The sequence below is a fragment of the Protopterus annectens genome, chromosome 2.part1, assembly GCF_019279795.1.
Source record: "Protopterus annectens isolate FY-2018-M chromosome 2.part1, PAN1.0, whole genome shotgun sequence".
In the NCBI taxonomy this organism is placed as follows: domain Eukaryota; kingdom Metazoa; phylum Chordata; order Ceratodontiformes; family Protopteridae; genus Protopterus; species Protopterus annectens.
The window spans coordinates 539165407-539184493 of NC_056729.1; the positions used below are offsets into that span (position 1 = coordinate 539165407).

The window sequence follows — 19087 nt, forward strand, 5'->3', positions numbered from 1 at the left end:
GAAAGTGGATGCTCTTTTGTTCAGCTGGAAAAATCTAAAAGTTTATGCCTTCCTGCCACTGCCTCTCCTTTCAGATGTACTCCTAAAAGCCAGACAAGAAAAAACACAGATGATCCTGATTGCTCCAGACTGGCCACGCCAGCACTGGTATCTTAAGGAGCTTAGCTCAAGGCCCACCATGGATTTTGCCTCAAATTCCACACCCTCTGACTCAACAAAACAATCAGATCCTGCACGATCAGCTCAAAAACCTAATCCTGGCTGCATGGCAGATTCATTAGTCAAACAGGCAACACCTCTCTCTGTAAAGCTGTTATGGATGTCATTTTGGAGACCAGGAGGCCTAGCACCAGGAAATCTTACTCAGAAAAATGGAAGAGATTCTGCACCTGGAACCAGGCTCAAAGCCTTGACCCTCTTGTTCCAAACATTCCTCAGATTTTACAATACTTAACTGAGATGCTGGACAGAGGCCTATCCTTCTCATCAATTAGGATCCACGCCTCTGCCATTTCAGCACATTGCAACACGGATCCTCCTTTATTCGCTCATCCCTTGCTAAAGCAGTACCTCAGAGGGGCTAAAAACATAAGACCACCCCGGAGAGCACCAACACCAACTTGGGACCACAATTCAGTTTTGGAAAAACTGACCCTGCCACCTTTTGAGCCAGCCAACACAGCCGATCTAAACTTTTTATCATGGAAAACAGCTTTGCTCGTGGCAGTAACTTCAGCATGAAGAGTCTCCGAGCTACAGGCGTTAATGGCAGTGGAACCTTTTATAATTTTTCATCAGGACAGGGTTTCTTTAAGGACAAACCCTACCTTTATGCCAAAGGTGGTATCTAGTGTGGCTCTTTACCAAACCATGCATTTGCCAACTTTTTATCCAAACTCCCAGAATAAAAGGGATAAACTTCTGCATTCTTTTGACATATCAGGCAGCTATGCTTCTACTTGGACAAAACAAAAGCTTTCAGGAAAACTGAGCAACTGTTTGTAGCATATGCTGCAGGATCACAGGGCAAGACTATCTCAAAGCAGACTGTATCCAAATGGATAGGACACTGTATTCGTTACTGCTACACACAGCATGGAAAATCAGTCCCAAATAACATTAGGCCACATCCCACCAGGGCAACAGCCACTTCAACAGCCTTTCTCAGAGGAGTACCTACCAAGTAAATTTTGGAGGCTGCAACTTGGAGTTCAGTGCACACCTTTACCAAGCATTACTACCTGCCTCTTTACTCTAAATCCAGAGCAGGATTTGCCACTGCAGTTCTGCAGGGCCTCATAGCCAATCCTAACTCTTTATAGACCAGCCACCCAACCTTAGCTTTGGGATTCTACCCAAGTGTAATGACTGCAGCAGTGTAACACGATGAACATAGTACAGTTTTGTACCTGCCATAAATGTAGATGTTTGAGTGTTCACACTGCTGCAGTTCAGGTTACCCTTCCTCCATCCCCTCTGAACTAGCTGGACTTATCTATACCTTTCTATCCTATACAACCTTTGTGGTGTATTTGCTTGTAACTGAAGGTATTGTTTTTATTTTTTATGTATATTTTTTATTAGCAATAAGTATTGCCTACCTACTTGGGGGCACCTGACATCTGGGGCAAGAAAAACTGAAGAAAATGGAGTCGGATGCATCTTATATACCCCTGGCGCACTGACGTCAGGGAAGAAGCGACAGCAACTGATGCCAGACCAAGACTTTGGAACTCTGGCCAACTGTGGGACTGCCTGACGGCAGGATAACCCAAGTGTAATGACCGCAGCAGTGTGAACACTCGAACATCTACATTTATGGTAGGTACAAAACTGTACTTTTTGGCTGCTGACATCCCAGGAGTTTGGTAAATACTGTGCTGTTTAATCCACCAAAGATTTATTTTGGTGCCATTAAACCTGTCACACTGGTATCACTCTGTAGCACTTTTTCTGTTTTTTATGCCTAAAATTGAGTTCATATTCATAGTGCAGTATTTGCATACAGGTGCAGCAGTTAAAGTAATCTTGTTTTAATGGGAAAATGTGTTTTGATGTAGGAAAAAAGCAAACATGAGGAAGCAGTTCAGATGGTTATGGTCTTGATGGTTCAATAAGTACTGTTCTTTAATACTGATACCTGACAGTGAGAAGTAATAGCCAACTGTATGCAGGAGGAAGATTTTTCACTGGATTTTACATGATTGTAAATTATGAATTGCATTTAAATGCATGTTCACATGTTGTTGTTTTCCACTTCAATATTTTTAAGTAGTAATACCACTGTGTGCTGTATTAAATATTCATCTTTCAGTTTATGTCTCCCAAATTTCATATTTGTTTATTTATTTACATTTGTTGACCAGGAAAATCTGACTGGACACATGTCATTTTTCAGTAAGAAAAATGTCATTGTGGTTTAGTAACATACAGCATTATGGTCTTAATGCTTGCAAAAGTGTTACTATTGTACGAAAAACTAAGAAGTAATAGCTAAGTATAGGTATGTTTCACTTAATTGTACATTATTACACATTACTGAGTTACAAATTACAGGTATAAGTTACAAACTAAAATTAGTGCTGTGCCTTGTCTGATGCTACCTTTTTTTTTTCATTTTGCAAATCAGCCACACTTAATGGACATCAAAATTCCTCACAGAGTATTCTTCAGTATTACGTCTAATAGGCAATAACAAGTCATTCCTTTTTATATATAGTTATAGTAACATTGATGGATTTAGGACTTTGTTAGGATGAGTGATAATATGGGTAGAATGTACATAAAGGTTTGATAATGGGGGTGTTATTTTTTATTTGCATTCTAAACACTCTAATGTTATGTATCTTCTGCCTCAGATAAACATGTTTCCACTTCCATATGTAAGTCTATTATTAGAATAAATGTGTGTGTATATATGTATGTGCATATGCACATGTATACATACATACAAATATTTCAAGCATGGGCACTAATGCCCTGCTAGCTTGCCAATATACCAAACACTTGTTCCCATAATAAGTGTCCAGGCTGTTCTTAAAAATATCTAAGCTAGTACATGCTTTAATGTAATTTGGTAGTCTGTTCCATGCATCAACTGCTCTGTCAAGAGAGCCATTTAGTACACTTATCATTGCTATAAAATCTTCTACATAGGTTGTCTGATGATTCTGTACTATTTTTAATAACCCCAAACACTACCAGAGGTAGTTGTCTCTAAATGTCTTATATACCTGAATACGATCTCTTGATAGATATTTATAAGAGAGACTGTACAAGTTCAGATATTTTAATCCTTCATATTAACTTAAATTTTCACATCCATGGATGCCCTTGGTATATATCTGCTGTACTCTTTCCACGCTTGTTTTCTTATAAGGTTTCCATACTCAAGTTTGGGTCTACTGTAACTAACAAACAATGACTTCATCATTTCTGATTTCCTAGACTTTGTAAATAATTTTCTACATGTAGTTCTATAACTGTCATTAACCAATTTGTTGATCTGATTAGAAAAACTCAAAGCTGTATCTATCTATATACCTAGGTCCTTAAATGGGTCTACAGTTTCAACCACTGTGTGCTGTATTAAATATTCACCTTTCAGTTTATGTCTCCCAAATTTCATATTTATTTATTTATTTATTTACATTTGTTGACCAGGAAAATCTGACTGGACACATGTCATTTTTCTGTGGAGGCCCAGGGAGAAAAGCTTAAAAACAATTAATCACAAGTTACAAGAAGTATAAGTAGGTTTTGTTTAACAATAGTATATGCTTAGTTTTTGATATATTTATCGGCATGTTATTTTCCTATGCCCAAATGGTCAATTTAGTCAAGTTTGTTTGCAGGCATGCCTTATCTGTAATGCGTGTAATCAGTTTACCCAATTTCAGGTCATCCGCTTATAGATTGTAAAACACTTCAGATGAAAAAGTTAGGTCTGCAAGATACAATCTAAACAAGTAAGGCCCTTGGACAGTGCCCAGTGTGACACTATGACTGTAACCAAGAATTTCACCGGTCCAGTTGCTGTATGATACTTGCAATGTCCTATTTGTAAGCCATGTAGCTATCCATCTTATCAAGAGTACATCAGTACCTAGTTGTTCTAATTTATTGATCAGTGTTTTGTGTATGACCCTGTCAAATGCTGAAATTAAATCTACATCACAGCACAATTTTTCATTCATAGCTGTTATTACATTGTTATAGAATATCATGTTGCATAGTAATAGATCTGTTTTCAACATATGCATGCAGATATATGGTTTCAAGTCACAGCCTGTTCAGTTCTGTCAATTAATTATCCAATACTAACTTCTCCATTATTTTTCTACAACATGAAAGTAGACTTAAGGGTCTGTGTGACTCTGGGTTTGTCCTGTTCCCATTTCCCTTAAGCGCATGTCTCCAATCTTGAGGAATCTCCCCATATTTGTATGAGCTAGTGAATAATAGATATATTGGTACTGTAAGTTCTTGCTGATGTTTTCTTAGGTCACTGTTACTAATTCCATCTCCTTCCTGTGCTTTGTTTGGATCCAGTTTGGGCAGTTATTTTACAATATAATCTAATTTGATTTCAGTATCTGAAGTGTATAAGTGTCTGTGGCAGTATACGCATGTGTATGTATATAACAATAACACCAAGAAGCTTGCTTTCAAAGTCTGTAAAAACTACTTCAAAAATTACAGATCAGATTTTGAAAGCCAAAAGAATGTACAGATGACTGAATGTTAAGGTGTGATTTCACACACTTAAGATGGCACTTATGTCTCTCATAAATCACTAGGAAATTGAACTTAGACTTTGTGATTTATTAGATGCGAAAGTGCTAACCAGAGCCAGAGCTACGGTATCTGGAACCTACTGCGGTTTCTCAGTCTGGCACTCCCCTCAACTCCAAGTTGTAGACCAAAAAAAAAAACAGAAAGCTTTTCTGCTCTGAAACTGTAGGCAGTTGCTTAGTGCCACTCATAGATTGCTTTAGCTAACATCACAAGTCCAATATCAACATTAATTTTTGAATGCTGGTCCTGTACTGCCACTTCATCAGCATTTGATGATCACAGCCACCAGCGCCGTGTGTTTTTGTAATGCTTGTGCCACTAACTCAGTTTAAAAAATTAAGGTTTAGTGTTTGTTGAGTTTTCTGTTTCTCAAAGTCTGTGTACATCCAGCCTACCAGTGTCAACTGAACTGTTACAGGATTCATTCTTTTAAATTCCGTACAGGAAGGTGTTATATGTGTATGTGTGTATATATATATATATATATATATATATATATATATATATATATATATATATATATATATATATAATGTGTGTGTGTGTGTGTGTGCACACACAGACTAAAAGACTAAAAAAAACTTAGGTTTGCTTGTTTCTTTTCAAAACCATGCCTGTCGATAGTAAGAAACCTGAGCATGCATGCTTGAGACATTTTTGCTACAGCAGTGATAACTAGGGCTAAGTGCCAGAAGGTAAAAATAGTGATTGGCTGCTAAAACATTTATTTACTTTGAACACCATTTACAGTTTGTCACATCTACTTATAATTCTTTGCTCACCAGACATTTGTGGCCAGAAGTTCACAGTTTATTGGGAATTTTTAGTACTAAAGCTTTCTAGTAATTCATAATTACTTATGCATCATTCATTAATCTAAAGACAGGCATTGGGGCTGGATGCCAGCAGGAAAAAAATGGGTGATTAATGTTACCTAGCACACTTGATTTAAGGATGCTTCCCATTTACAAAGCTGCACAATCTGACAGTGATTTGTACACACAAGCATTGTAAGCATGTGAACAGTAAATGAGCTTTCCTGTTGTATATATTTTTTCAGTTGTACGACATGGCTGTCTTGAATTGTTTGCAGTTATGTTACAGTCATTGAATTTAAGTACTTAAAACTCCGATTTATTTAAGGCATTTTAATGTGCAAACCTAATGGAAGTCAGAATAACTCTTAAGTTGATATGAGGGTTAGTACAGAAGGTTAATGAAACTGGAGCAGCTGTTTGATCTTTTGTATTCTGTATTGATTTCTGTAATCTTTCTGCAGTGCATCTGAAGGTACAGAACTAGCTTCTTTGGAACCCAGCAGCAAGACAGCAAAACGAGAAGAAGAGAAAGGCATAGCTCCTGTTGTACCGTTTGGAATTGATCTATACTACTGGGGAAAAGAACAACCTACTGCTGGCAAGGTTCTCAAGTAGGCATTTCATTTGTATTTTTCAGCCCCTTTTTTCATATTTGTTTTATTAATAGACTAAAACTGCATGTGCAAAATCATGTCAGGTTGGGTAACTAGTGCAGGAGTGTTTATTTTAGGATGACAAGCACGGGGACTATTCCATGTGTATTTATGTTGTGAAAGCTTTTATATGCGCATCTGTAAGTAAAATGTTAGCGATGCAACAAAATGCTAACAAAAGACAAGATACTACAGAAAGGCCATTAGGTACTTTTCTAAGCTGAAGCCTTTGATATTGTAATAAGCCTGAAATAGCATTGTGTATATTGTTTAAAAATGTTGTGCCTTGTAGCATCAGAATGTCCTAGTGCCTCACCAAGCTGTGTGTATTAACCCTCTTACAAGTATTTTAGATTCATAGCGAGAACATTCTGGCGGAATGAGGACCAGTCCAGTATGCTCATGTTGCCAGCATAGTGCTGACATTTGCATAGTGATTTCTTTGTAACTGTCAGAACAATTGTGTTATTTGCTTACATTTGCTTGATGGGAGAAGGTGACTTTAAGACTGTCTAGTCTGCAGTTTTGCCTCCCCTCCATCCCTGCCTTCCCTCTTACTGTTTATCTACCTATCCTATGCTATCTTGAACTCCTGTTTGGATTCTGTATCTGCCATCTGTTCTGAAACTGTGTTCCTTCAGCCTACATATCTTTTTGAGAAAGTACTTGTAGAGATCCAGAGAGTACAATCTGCTGCTTGTGTTCCTTCTTTCCCCTTGTGTCCTTCCTGTTCTGAATGACAGCTTTACATCTCCCTAACTTGTTCTTGAGTTATGATGGTCCCGTTTCTTCTGTTTTCCTCTGGGAAAAATATGTGGTTTCTCAAGCTTTTGATCATATGCCATGTTAAGTTGTCAATCTCGCCTTCATTCTTGCTGGATGGGTTCGGAGCCGATCCTCGGCTCCGACTCGGCACTTGCTTTAGCTCGAGAACTCCTTTTACCAGCTCGAGGCAACCCTATATCCCATGATGCAAGACGGAACTACCTCAGATCTCGTTTGCCGCTTAGCGAAAGAGGTCTCCTTTGCCAGCTGAGGTAAGTTTTTTCTTGGTAAAATAAGAAAAAGTTTAGTTAGGGGTTTATTTTTTCCCTTTAGTGTTAGTTTAGTCTGTACTTAGATACAGCCCACCCTATTCCCTTCCTTTTAAACCTTTTATAAAAATTTCAGTTTAAAGTTTTTAGTCAGGCCTAGTTCCCCAATTTATTCCTGTGCGTCTGTGTAAGGGATTAATTGGTGTGTTTGTTGGGACTGTTTGTGTTTTTCCCTTCTAGGATGTCAAAAGAAGGCAAGGTCTCAGGCTTCAAGAAGTGTGACCAGTGCTGTCAGAAAATGTCTCTGACAGACGGTCACACTTCTTGTGTTTATTGCCTGGGGCCTTTGCACCTGCAGGACTCCTGTGCGTTGTGTCATGCTTTTAGCCAGAGAGTCCTGCAGGAAAGGAGGAACAAATTAATCCTCCGAGGTTTACTTAAACCTGAAGGTTCTCCTCCTAAGTCAGGGTCAGGAAAACCTCTTAAGCCACCGAAGGTTCAGGCTACAGTGTCCAAGCCTCCTCCGGTGGCTCCGGCTCCGTCGGAGCCGATATCGGCTCCGGCTGGAGTCGATACTTCTTCTGTTCGAGTAGTGGGTTCGGTGCCGGCCGGCTCCGATACCCTGACTACTGTGGCCTTGTCGTCTCCGGCTGGAGCCGACACTGTATCCAGCATCGGAGCCGAGAAATCCTCGGCTCCATCTGGAGTTCTAGGGACTTCGGCTCCGATGGCTTCGACCCGTAAGAGATCTCGGTCCCCCTCTATTATGAGTATCCATTCGGCTCCGGGATCTCCTCTTTCGTCGGAGCGGAGCCATCGGAGCCAATCTTCGAGATCTTCCAGGCTGTCTGACCACGATTTGGAGAGGGTGGTAAGCAGGCTGTTGAAGTCTCAGGCACTGGCCCAAATGCTCCATAGCCCGTCTCAACAGACTTCGGCTATAGCCCCGATTCTTGAAATTCCTCCTCCGACTCCACACCAGAGTTCGGAGCCGGAGCTTCTTGGGACAGCGACTGTTTCGATGCCGGAGCCGATACATCCTTCGGCTCCGTCGTCTTCGGCTCCGATCTCCTCCTTGAGACCTTCCTTGGAGGGATCCGGTCGTCGGGTTTCCACTGTCGGCTCCGAGGGGGCTAGTGGCATCGGACCCTTGTCCGACCCCGCTCTCCCTCTCGGGGCTTCGGCTTTGGTAAGCTCGGCGCCGACATCGGCCTCGGAGCCTTCTCTCTCCTTGGAGCCGACCATTCCTGTTTCTTCAGAGCGGGTGTGTTCCGGTCTCCCGGGGAGAGGAGCCTTTGAGGTGATGAGGAGTGTCCTGGCCTCTGAGCCTGGTCAACGGTCTATCCCTCTAGCTCCTCCCTCATCAGTGCCTGCAGATGCCTCTTGCCAGCCTCTTGCTCTCAGGCCCAGGGATCCATCGCCCCAGGTTTCCCCACTGGGAATTTCCTCCTCTTCCGAGGTTTCTCCTGGCCCTGCAGAACCCCCTCGGAAGAGGACGTGTAAGAGGAAACACACAGACTCCCTCGAGTCTACTACATCTGATACCGACTTAGATGAGTCGGAGGGTTCCCCACGGTCCCCCTCTGAGGATGTCTCCTTTTCAGACATCCTTGAGCTTCTCAAACAGAGGGGAATTGGCCTCCATTGACCCCTCCGAGGATGAGTCGGTATACCTGGAGGCTTTTGGATCCCGACCCTCCACCTCCTGGGTGTCTCCGCCTTTCGACCCACTCATGCAGGTAGTGGCTCGGAAGGCGTGGGCGGCTCCAGATTCTGTGGAACCTGTCCCCAGGAGACCATCTAAGTTCATCACGGCCCCTTCGGATAAACAGTTCCTGTCCAAAGGTGTCTCTGTGGATGCTATGGTAGTGGCGGCCACTAAGAAGGAACTGGCGGATCCTTCAGTGCCTGTCCATCCTCCTAATAAGGATTCTAGGACCATGGACAGGTATGGAAAGCGGATGTTTTCTTCAGCGACCTTTGCTATGCGTTCACTGAATTACCTTTGTCACTTCACCAGGCTTCAACGAGATATTCTCAAGGAACTGGGAGAAGTAGTCCAGGATCCTTCTGCTGCTGGGGCTCAGGAAAAGATTGCCTCACAGCTTGCTATCCTGAATTCCATATCTAACTCCTCCATGCGGCTCATATCTTATGCGGCCGATGGAGCGAGCAGGGCCGCAGGCACAGGTGTTGCTCTTAGACGCCAAGCCTGGATGCGGCTGTGTAATTTTGCGGACCCCTTTAAGGCGTCCTTCACCAACACCCCTTTGACGGTTCGGCTTTGTTCGGACCTCAGGTGAAGGATACTTTGACCAGATGTGAGCAGGACGGTAAAACTCTTTCTGCCGTTGGAGTCCAGTTTTCCACTCCTTCTAGACCTTATCCCAAGGGTCAGAAGGGGAAGATGTGGTTCAAAAGCCCAAGGAGCTACACGGACACACGTGGTCAGTTTACCCCAGAGGCAGAGGGGTAACAATAATAGACGCCCTAGAGGCAGGGGGTCCTCAGAACCAGGGCAACAGGGAGTCTCTTCCTGAGAAGCCCTTTCAGCATCCCTGAGGTGTTGCCCGACTGTCCACCCTTGGAGGCAGTCGGGAAGAATTTCACTGTACCCAGTAGCCTGGCAATCCCTTTCCCAAGAGAAGTGGGTACAGTCGATCATATCCGAGGGTTACAAAATCCCCTTGAAAGGTTTCCGTACCTCTACAATCCCTTCCAGACATCTCACCCGGTCAAAGGGATTTGGCAAGACAGGAAGTTTCAAAACTCCTGGAAAAAGAGCCATCCAGACAGTGCCGGCAGACCAAGTAGGATCCGGCTTCTACTCAAGATTCTTTTGGTCCCCAAAAGGACGGGAGATTGGAGACCGATACTAGACCTAAGCAGACTAAACAAGTCTGTCAAGAAGGCAAGATTCGGATGGTCACGCTGCAATCCATTCTGCCCTTTCTGGGCAAGGACAACTGGATGTGCTCTATAGACCTTCAGGATGCGTACTATCACATAAAGATTCACAGGCGCTCCAGAAGGTTTCTCCGCCGGCTGGGAGCCAGTCATTACCAATTCAGAGCACTGCCCTTTGGCCTCACTTCAGCCCCCAGAGTGTTCACCAAATGCATGGCAGTGGTCACAGCTCACCTGAGACGTTGAGGATTCCAGGTGTTTCCTTATTTGGACGACTGGCTCCTCTCCGCCACCACCAAGCATCAGCTTCTTCGGTCCAGAGACTACACCCTACAGCTTTGCAAGAAACTGGGAATTTCGGTAAATTTCGAAAAATCCTCTCTGCTGTCTTGCCAATCTATCACTTTTATAGGCGCAGAGTTAAATACCGTCAAAATGTTAGCCAGACTAACAGATCAAAGGATTCTGGACATCCAGAAATTTGTTCAGCTTCTGTTACTAAGCAACAAGATCAAAGCCAGGTTTGTCTTGAAAGTTCTAGGCCTAATGGCTGCGGCCATTGTTCTTCTTCCACTGGCTCGCTTCCACATGCGTCTCCTGCAGTGGATGTTATTCACGCAGTGGTCGTACCACAATCTGCCTATGAGACACGAAATTTTGGTAACACAGTCGTGCAGGGCTCATCTACGATGGTGGATATCTTCCCTCTTCTTCATCAGGGCCGACCCTTTGTTCCCCTCCTCCAGTTGCCACAGTCACCACGGATGCCTCCCTGATCGGGTGGGGGCATTATCAGGGCAGGATGGTCCACGGGACGTGGCAACCCTTAGAATACCATCTGCACATAAATGTCCTGGAGATGAGAGCAGTGCTTTTAACGTTGCAAGCCCTCGACGACTTTCTTCCCACGGGGACTATTGCAGTACAGACGGACAACATGTCCGTGGTCTGGTACATCAACAAACAGGGCGGAACCAGGTCCTATCCCTTATGTCGAGAAGCTCTCAGACTTTGGCAATGGGCGATCTCTTCTCAGCGGTTTCTGATAGCAACGCACATCCCCGGCAGGTCCAACCTATTGGCGGACAGGTTAAGCAGATCTATTCTGATGCCTCACGAGTGGTCTCTCAATCAATCTGTAGTGGATCAGATTTTTCTGAAGTGGGGCACTCCTTGTTGCGATCTTTTCGCTACCCCTCAAAACAGCAAGTGCCCAGATTACTTCACACTATTTCCGCTTCCAGGCCAACCCTTGAGAGACTCTCTAACCCAGGATTGGCCTCGGGGACTTCTTTATGCTTTTCCTCCCTTTCCATTGATTCCACAAGTCATTCAGAAAGCCACCGTTTTGAGAGCCAAATTGATCCTCATTGCTCCATATTGGCCTCGACAAATTTGGTTTCCGTCTCTACATCGGCATCTTGTGGTGCAGCCCTGGCATCTGGACCCAGTTCCGGATCTTTTGATCCACCAGTCAGGTCAGCAGCACCGGGCCATTCATTCTCTCAACCTCACTGCTTGGTTGCTCCACTTCCTTCCCTAGCCAGGCTACCAATGATTTCTGACTCAGTCAGAGACATTTTAGTGTCTTCTTTAAAGTCGTCCACTAGAACTATTTATGCTAGCAAGTGGCGACGTTTTTCAATTTGGGCAAACGCCAGAAATATTGATCCTTTTACCGCTCCTGTACATTCTGTTTTGGATTTCCTGGCGGAGGTTTTTCATTCAGGATCCTCGTCATCTACAGTCAAAGTGCAACTGGCTGCTATTTCCAAGTATCATGTTGGCTTGCATGACAATAACATCATGTCTCATAGGTTATGCAAGGCCTTTTTAAGAGGAGTTTTTCTCCTAAAACCGCCTGTGAAACATCCTCCTCCGCAATGGGATCTAAACTTAATGATGGCATCCCTAATTCTACCTCCTTTCGAACCATCTGCTACGTGTTCTTTAAAGTTATTGACGTGGAAAACTATATTTTTACTGGCTGTTACTTCTGCAAGAAGAGTTTCTGAGATTCAGGCTCTCTGTATTCGTTCACCTTATCTGGTTTTTCATAAGGATAGGGTTTCGCTAAGAACTAACCCTTCCTTTCTTCCCAAGGTTGTATCTCAAACCAATATTAACCAATCTATTGATCTACCAGTTTTCTTTCCTAACTATTCTGACAGAGCTGAACAGAAGCTGCACTTTTGGATGTTCATCGTCAGCTCAGGTACTACTTGCATAGGACTAAACAAATTAGAAAATCAGACCAATTGTTTGTCTCCTATGCAGAAAACAGGTTAGGTCTTCCAGTTTCTAAAGTGACCTTATCTAGATGGTTGACTTCCACCATTTCCTATGTGTACTCTCTAAGGGGCAAACAACTATCTTCTAAGCCAAAGGCACATTCGACCAGGAGTCTATCCACTTCTGTAGCCTTTCAGGATAGACTTCCCATTGACACTATTTGTGCAGCAGCTACTTGGGCCACGCCTCATACCTTTGTGTCTCATTACAAGTTGGATTTGGCCTCCAGAGATAGGGCCAGTTTTGGTTCCACAGTTCTCAAGAGTCTGTTCCATTGAGCCACCCGGGATACAGGTGCTAGGGACGCGGTCCCATCCAGCAAGAATGAAGGCGAGATTGACAACTTAACATTTAGAAGTTATGTACCTACCATAACGTTCCATGTTAGTTGTCTTCTCTCGCCTTCTTTCTTGCGTCCCTCCCTCCTTCCCCCTGGCCTGGACAGATCTTGGAGAGTTCCTATTAGATTGTTTCCTCTGGAGCATTGTTATGAGGACTTCTTTTAGGAACCACGGTTCCTAATTATGTTAGGATAGTCTTTAGCAGGGTCAGTTAGCTGCCAAATGAGATCTGAGGTAGTTCCGCCTTGCATCATGGGATATAGGGTTGCCTCGAGCTGGTAAAAGGAGTTCTCGAGCTAAAGCAAGTGCCGAGTCGGAGCCGAGGATTGGCTCCGAACCCATCCAGCAAGAAAGAAGGCGAGAGAAGACAACTAACATGGAACGTTATGGTAGGTACATAACTTCTAATTTTTTTCCATCCCACAGATCAAAGTGGTAGCTTTTCTCAGTTTTTTTAGGTAACCTTATATTTTCTTTCCTTATATAGCCTACAGAACTGCATGCATTACACATGTTGTGGTCTGAGCAAGGCTCTGTGGAGTGGAAAACATTATCTTTTTGCTTCTGGAAGCTGTCCCCATGAAGGTACATTCCACCATCTTGCTCATTTCTGTCACTGCCTTCTCACTGTGCTCATTGTGATGCAGTGCATGTCTGAGCAACATACCCAGACCCTTTTTAATGCTTTGTTTTAGTCAGTACCCCCCTCCCTGCTGATACTTCATACCAGGGTCAGTTTGGCACATATTCAGAACTTTCCATTTGTTTATACTAAGCCTCAACTTCCATCTTGCTTCCCATTTGTTTAGCCTTTCCAAAACCATTAGTAGACTCTTTCCTCATTTGTCTGTGTGTCATCAGCAAAGATGTTAATCCTGTTGTCTATTCTCTCAGATATTTCTGAGGCAAAAACACTGACGAGGACTGAACCCAAGAGAGAGACCTCTTTGTTACGCCACTAAGCCACTTCCCTAATTCCTAACATTGTCTGTCTCACAACAACCCTCTGTGTTGTGTCCTACCATTCAGTCATGCAGCTGTCCAGTTCTGCAGTCTTTATCTTACCCCAAACCCTGCAGTTTTCCTGTCAGCATCCTGTGTGAGTTAGTGTCAAAGGCCTTACTGAAGCCTAAGTAGACACTATTTACCAGTGCTTCCTGTTTTTCTGACATAATTGTCTTTGCTTTAGTACATTACTTAAGCAGGGGTCTTTATTTATAAATTTATACAGTGAGGAATTGCATTTCTTTATACTATGTTTCTTGCAAAACAAAAGGGACATGCCTTTATAAATTTTTGCAGTGTAGAATGGTATCTGATTCTGGGGTATTTTCCACTGATGAAAGGGAAAAAACATTTAACCATTTTCATTTAGAATTAAACCCAAACAAGGAAGGTTCTCTTAAGAATTAGATGAAAGGTTTAAGACCTGATATCCCTCATTAATGGCATAGTTTAGCATTTCTTCTGATGTCATTTCCATTCATTCCTCGACATACGGGTCTTGGATCCAGTCCTCTGATATGACTCAGCCAATCTCTTTAGATTCTTCGATCCGACTCCTGAGCTCCTCCCTTTACCCATAATGCCCCTTACTTGCCAGATTACCTCAGGTCTTGTTTGCTGCTCTAATGATTTGGTCGGAATTGCATTCTGTCGAGCTCTAGGGTGACTTTTTAGGTATTATGAGTAAAAAATAGAATTTATTTTTTCTTCTGTTTCTTATACTTATTATTTATATAGTTTAGCCCTTCCTTCCTTTACCCTTTCTTACATTCAGGATACCGTTTAGGTAATGTTTTTGCACTATTGTTGGTATTTGGCCTTTTTCTGTACCTTTTAGGTATTCTTTCTACCGTTGATGTTAGATAATCTTTTTCTTCTCTCTTCCTTTTCAAAAAAGAAAACCTCTTAATTACTGTTTGTTGACTTGTGTTGGGTAGTTGGCATGGCTAACAAGCCTACCAGTTTTAAGAAGTGCACTTCCTGTGCATATAAGATACCCAATTCTGATGCCCACCGGGAGTGCATATATTTATTTTATTTTATTTTATTTATTTTATTTTACATTTGTTGACCGGGCTAGTCTAGCTGGATATATTTCCATTTTCAGTAGAGGCCCGGGGAGAAAAGCTCCACATACAACGTAACAAACAGGCATGATAATAATAAACACATAGAATACAAAGAAAAGAAAGAAAAAAAAATTGTAATAAAAATTTGAATAATAATAAAAAAAGGTAATAATATTAAGGCACATAATCAATGGTAGTCATGATTAGAGTTAAATCAGATTCAAAGCATCTTACTTAATACTAACAGGCTGTATCTTAAGGCTACTGCTATAATAGGAAAAAGTACAAGTAGGAGGAGAAGTAAGAGGAGTAGTGTTAGGTAAAATGAAGGGAGGAGACAGTAGTTAAGAAGTAAGAGAAGAAAAGGGCTAGCAAGAGGAGATAGGAGAGGAGAGAGAAGTAGGTAGAGCAAAGAAGGATTAGAAGGAGGAAGAAAGGTAGATAGCAAGTATAAGCACCCAGTAAGGTTAGAGGTCAGGTAAGGGGGGGGGGAGAAATCAGTCAGGTGTATTACATGAGCAAAGCCAGTGATTTTGGAAGTACAGTTTGATTTGTTGTTTCAAGAGGGGTAGAGATGTGATTAGAGTTAAATCCCTAGGTAGCAAATTCCAAGCTCGGCCTACAGTATTACTAAATAGAGAGTCTCCAGCTAAGTTATGAGCCTTTATAGGTTTGGTCAAGAATTTACAAGAGGAACGAAGGGAGGTAAGATTATTATAAGGGAGTAAAAGCTGTGATAGTATAGGGGTGTTATCAGGTTGGTATAGAATTTTGTGGGCAATAGTAATTTGTGACATTAGAATATAGTTTTGTAGTTCTAGCCAGCCTAAAAGTTTCAGGTTAAGGCAGTGATGGGTTCTGAAAGGGTTACCAGTGGCGAAGCGGGCAATGTTATTATAGCAAGTTGCTAGTTTGTTTAGGTTAGTTTTCTTGAGGTTAGTGAAGATGGGAGAGGCATAGAAGAGAGTAGATAAAAGATGGGAGTGGGCAATAGTAGCTCTAGCTGACGGGGTGAGGAATGGTTTAATACGATATAAGGATCCTATCTTTCTATTTACTGATATGATGGTGTTGTTGATGTGGTGATCAAAAGAGAGATTGTTATCAATGGTTATTCCTAGCAGTTTCGTTGTAGAGTCTGGAGAGATGACAGTGTTGTTGTTTGACAAGATGGTGAAATTAAATGGGGAATGAATAGTGGGGTGAAGAGAAGAAGTTTGTTTTTTTTAGCATTAAGGAGAAGATATCGTCTAGTATACCATGTTTCTACAGTGTTAAAGATATTTTGGGTTTGTGAGATTAGATCAGAGGAGGAGGATGCTGAACAAATAATAGTGGAGTCGTCTGCATATTGAATACAGGTGGCTCGAGGAATTGCAGAGTGGAGGTCATTGAAGTAGAGGGAGAATAGAAGTGGACCAAGAATAGAGCCCCGAGGAACTCCGATAGAAATGGGCAGTAAGGAGGATATATGGTTGTCCCAGAGAACGGCTTGTTGTCTGTTGTTGAGATAAGAACTAAACCATTTGATGGTGAGAGTGTCAAATGAGAGGGATTTAAGGATGTTAATTAAGGAAGAGTGGTTAACCATGTCAAATGCTTTTGAGAGGTCAATGAATAAAGCAGAAGAGAAAAGATTGTTGCGATTGTTGTTTATGGTATCTATAAAGGAAAGGAGAGCAGCAGTGGTGCTATGGTGGGGTCTAAAGCCATGTTGACAGTTAGCTATAATATTGTGTAAAGAGAGATATTGTACAAGTTGCTGATGAATACATTTCTCCATAATCTTTGCTAAAGGTGAGATAAGGGCAATTGGTCTAAAGTTGGAGTAGTCAATACAGTTATCGCCTTTGTGTAGTGGGATAATATGAGAGACTTTCCAGATATCAGGGATGGTTCCCTCTTGGATGGTCCTATTTATGAGTATTGCTATTGGGTATGCAATTTCTTTGGCTGCTTTTTGCAGAAAAATGGAAGGGAGTTTGTCAGCAGAGGGGGTACATGGTTTCAGTTTAAAAATAAGTCTATAGATGAAAGAGGTAGAGATAGGTTGTAGAGAGAAGTTATAAGAAGAGTCTACTAGATTGTTTGGAGGATAGAAGCCATTAGTGTTCAGTTGTTTAGCAAGAGATTGAATAGTTTCAGTGAAGAAAGAGCTAAAAGCATTTGCAGTTTGGTAAGGGGTGTCTGGGTCAGCATTTAGTGGGGAGGGAGTTTTGGCTGTTCCTGGGGATAGGAGTCTATTGATAGAGGACCAGAATTGTTTGGGTTTATTGGAATGTGTTTCTTGAAGTTCACAGTAGAACTTTCTTTTGTCATTGATAATAGCTTTTTTGGTAAGGTTTCTAAGTTGGCGAAAGTGAAGAAAATCAGAGCTGATTCTGTGGCACCTCCATTTGGCCCAAACTTTATTTTTAGAGAGGATTAGTTTTTTTGTATCACTCGAGAGCCATGGGGCTGTGTTTGATTTCATTCTAATGGTACGTTCAGGAGCATGTTTATTCAGAATGAAAAGAAAGGTAGAATTGAAGAATGAAACTGCTTCGTTAAGTGACAGTGTTTTTAAGGGGTTCCAGTTACATGCTCTGAGTTCGTTTTGAAATAAGTCAGTTGTAAAATGTTTGGTGGAACGTATTGTTCTTATATTGGGGAGGTGTAGAATGTCAGTCTTTTCTCTTGTAATATAGGTTAAACAATGATCACTGAGATCATCAGGCATAGTTCCTACTTTAGGAACTAAATATTGTTTAGGCCCTTCTCATTTGCAGGTGTTATGTGAGATCTGTGCTAGCTTTAATTCGAGAGCTGTTGGTGACAGGCGGAATAAGTTGTTCCTAAAGGGCCTTCTGCCATGTTCTTCTTCCTCTACTGCTTCTACTTCTGGGGCTCAAAACCCTGCAAAAAAGCAAAGGTCATCAGAGCCCAGGGAGCACAGGAAGCACTCTCCTGTGCCATCTCCTACACATGCTCCGAGTTTGGAGCCACCCTCCAAAATCAAAAAGGTGTCGGCCTTGGATCCGACAACCTCTACGGTTAAGTCTCCATTTTCTCTAGAGTCTGTGTCTCCTAGACTTAGGTCTCCATTTTTACAGGAGACTGTTAGGAAGTTTTCCCACCCAACTTCTAGAACTTCATCGTTCAGGGCCTCCCTTAGTCTTTCCAAGGCAAATGTGGACAGGATAATGAGAAAATTCCTTATAGCACAAATCCCGATAGGGGTGTTGCCGGCTCTATCTCCCATCAGATTTGTGGTCCTTCAACCACATTCACACCCCTTAGTAACTCTTTCTCTGATTTGACCTATAGTTTCATAGCCATCGGATCTGAGACTGCCAAGAGCTGAAGTGTCAGATATGGGGAATACCACCTTCTTCTTCAGATCTGAAGTTTTCCTTGACCTGTTTGGCGCCGATCTCCACTGAGTAGGATGAGTCTCTGAGCCGAAGCTTCAGGACTGGATCTGGGGAGTTGACTTTGACTGTGAGGTTTTCAGAACCATTACTTTCCCTCAAAGCCTTGGTACTGTACAGCTCAGGTCTGACTCCCTCCTCTGAGGGGAGATCTGGAGGGGTGGAGAGAACTGGTTGAGCTGAGAGCTTCAGCTCCTGCAAGGTTGGTCTCTACTTCTCCTGGACACTCTGCCTTTGAGGTTGTGGAGAGGGTTTTCTCCTGTCCCAGGGAATCTTCTACTCTCACTTCCTCGAGTCCTATACCTGTTACCCCAACGGGTTTGAGTTGAGCTCCAAGTCCCATCACCCTTCTCCACAGGGACAGCAGACAGTTCCTGTTCAGGTACTCCTTGTCCCTTCCAGTACTTCTCCAGAACACACTACTGAACAGGTCCCTCGAAAGAGAATGTGCAAGAGGAGGCACTTAGATTCTCCTCAGGAATCTTTAACCAAGGATGCTGATTTTGATGAGGGGAAAGGGTCCCCTAGGTCCCTACCTGAGGATATCTCCTTCGGAGACATCTTAGAGATCCTGTGCCGAAAAGGTGGTTAGGCCTACCAAAGCCCTTCCCAAGAGGAATCTGTATTTCTGGAAGCCTTCAGTTCTGGCCAGTCAACGTCTTGGGTTACCCCTAAAGAGATGACCTTCTAGACCTGGTCTCCCTGCAGGCATGGAAGGATAACTGGACACGTGGAGCCTATGCCCCACCATCCAGACAAG

General features: G+C 42.6%; 1 protein-coding gene across 1 annotated transcript in view; it reads left to right on the forward strand.

Moving 5' to 3' along the window:
• UVSSA (UV stimulated scaffold protein A) overlaps nt 1-19087 on the forward strand; it is a 1327799-nt gene that overhangs the window by 842577 nt on the left and 466135 nt on the right. Inside the window, exon 11 of the mRNA XM_044062324.1 lies at nt 6077-6226. Coding sequence (XP_043918259.1) covers nt 6077-6226 — 150 coding nt within the window. The remainder of the gene's footprint in view (nt 1-6076; nt 6227-19087) is intronic.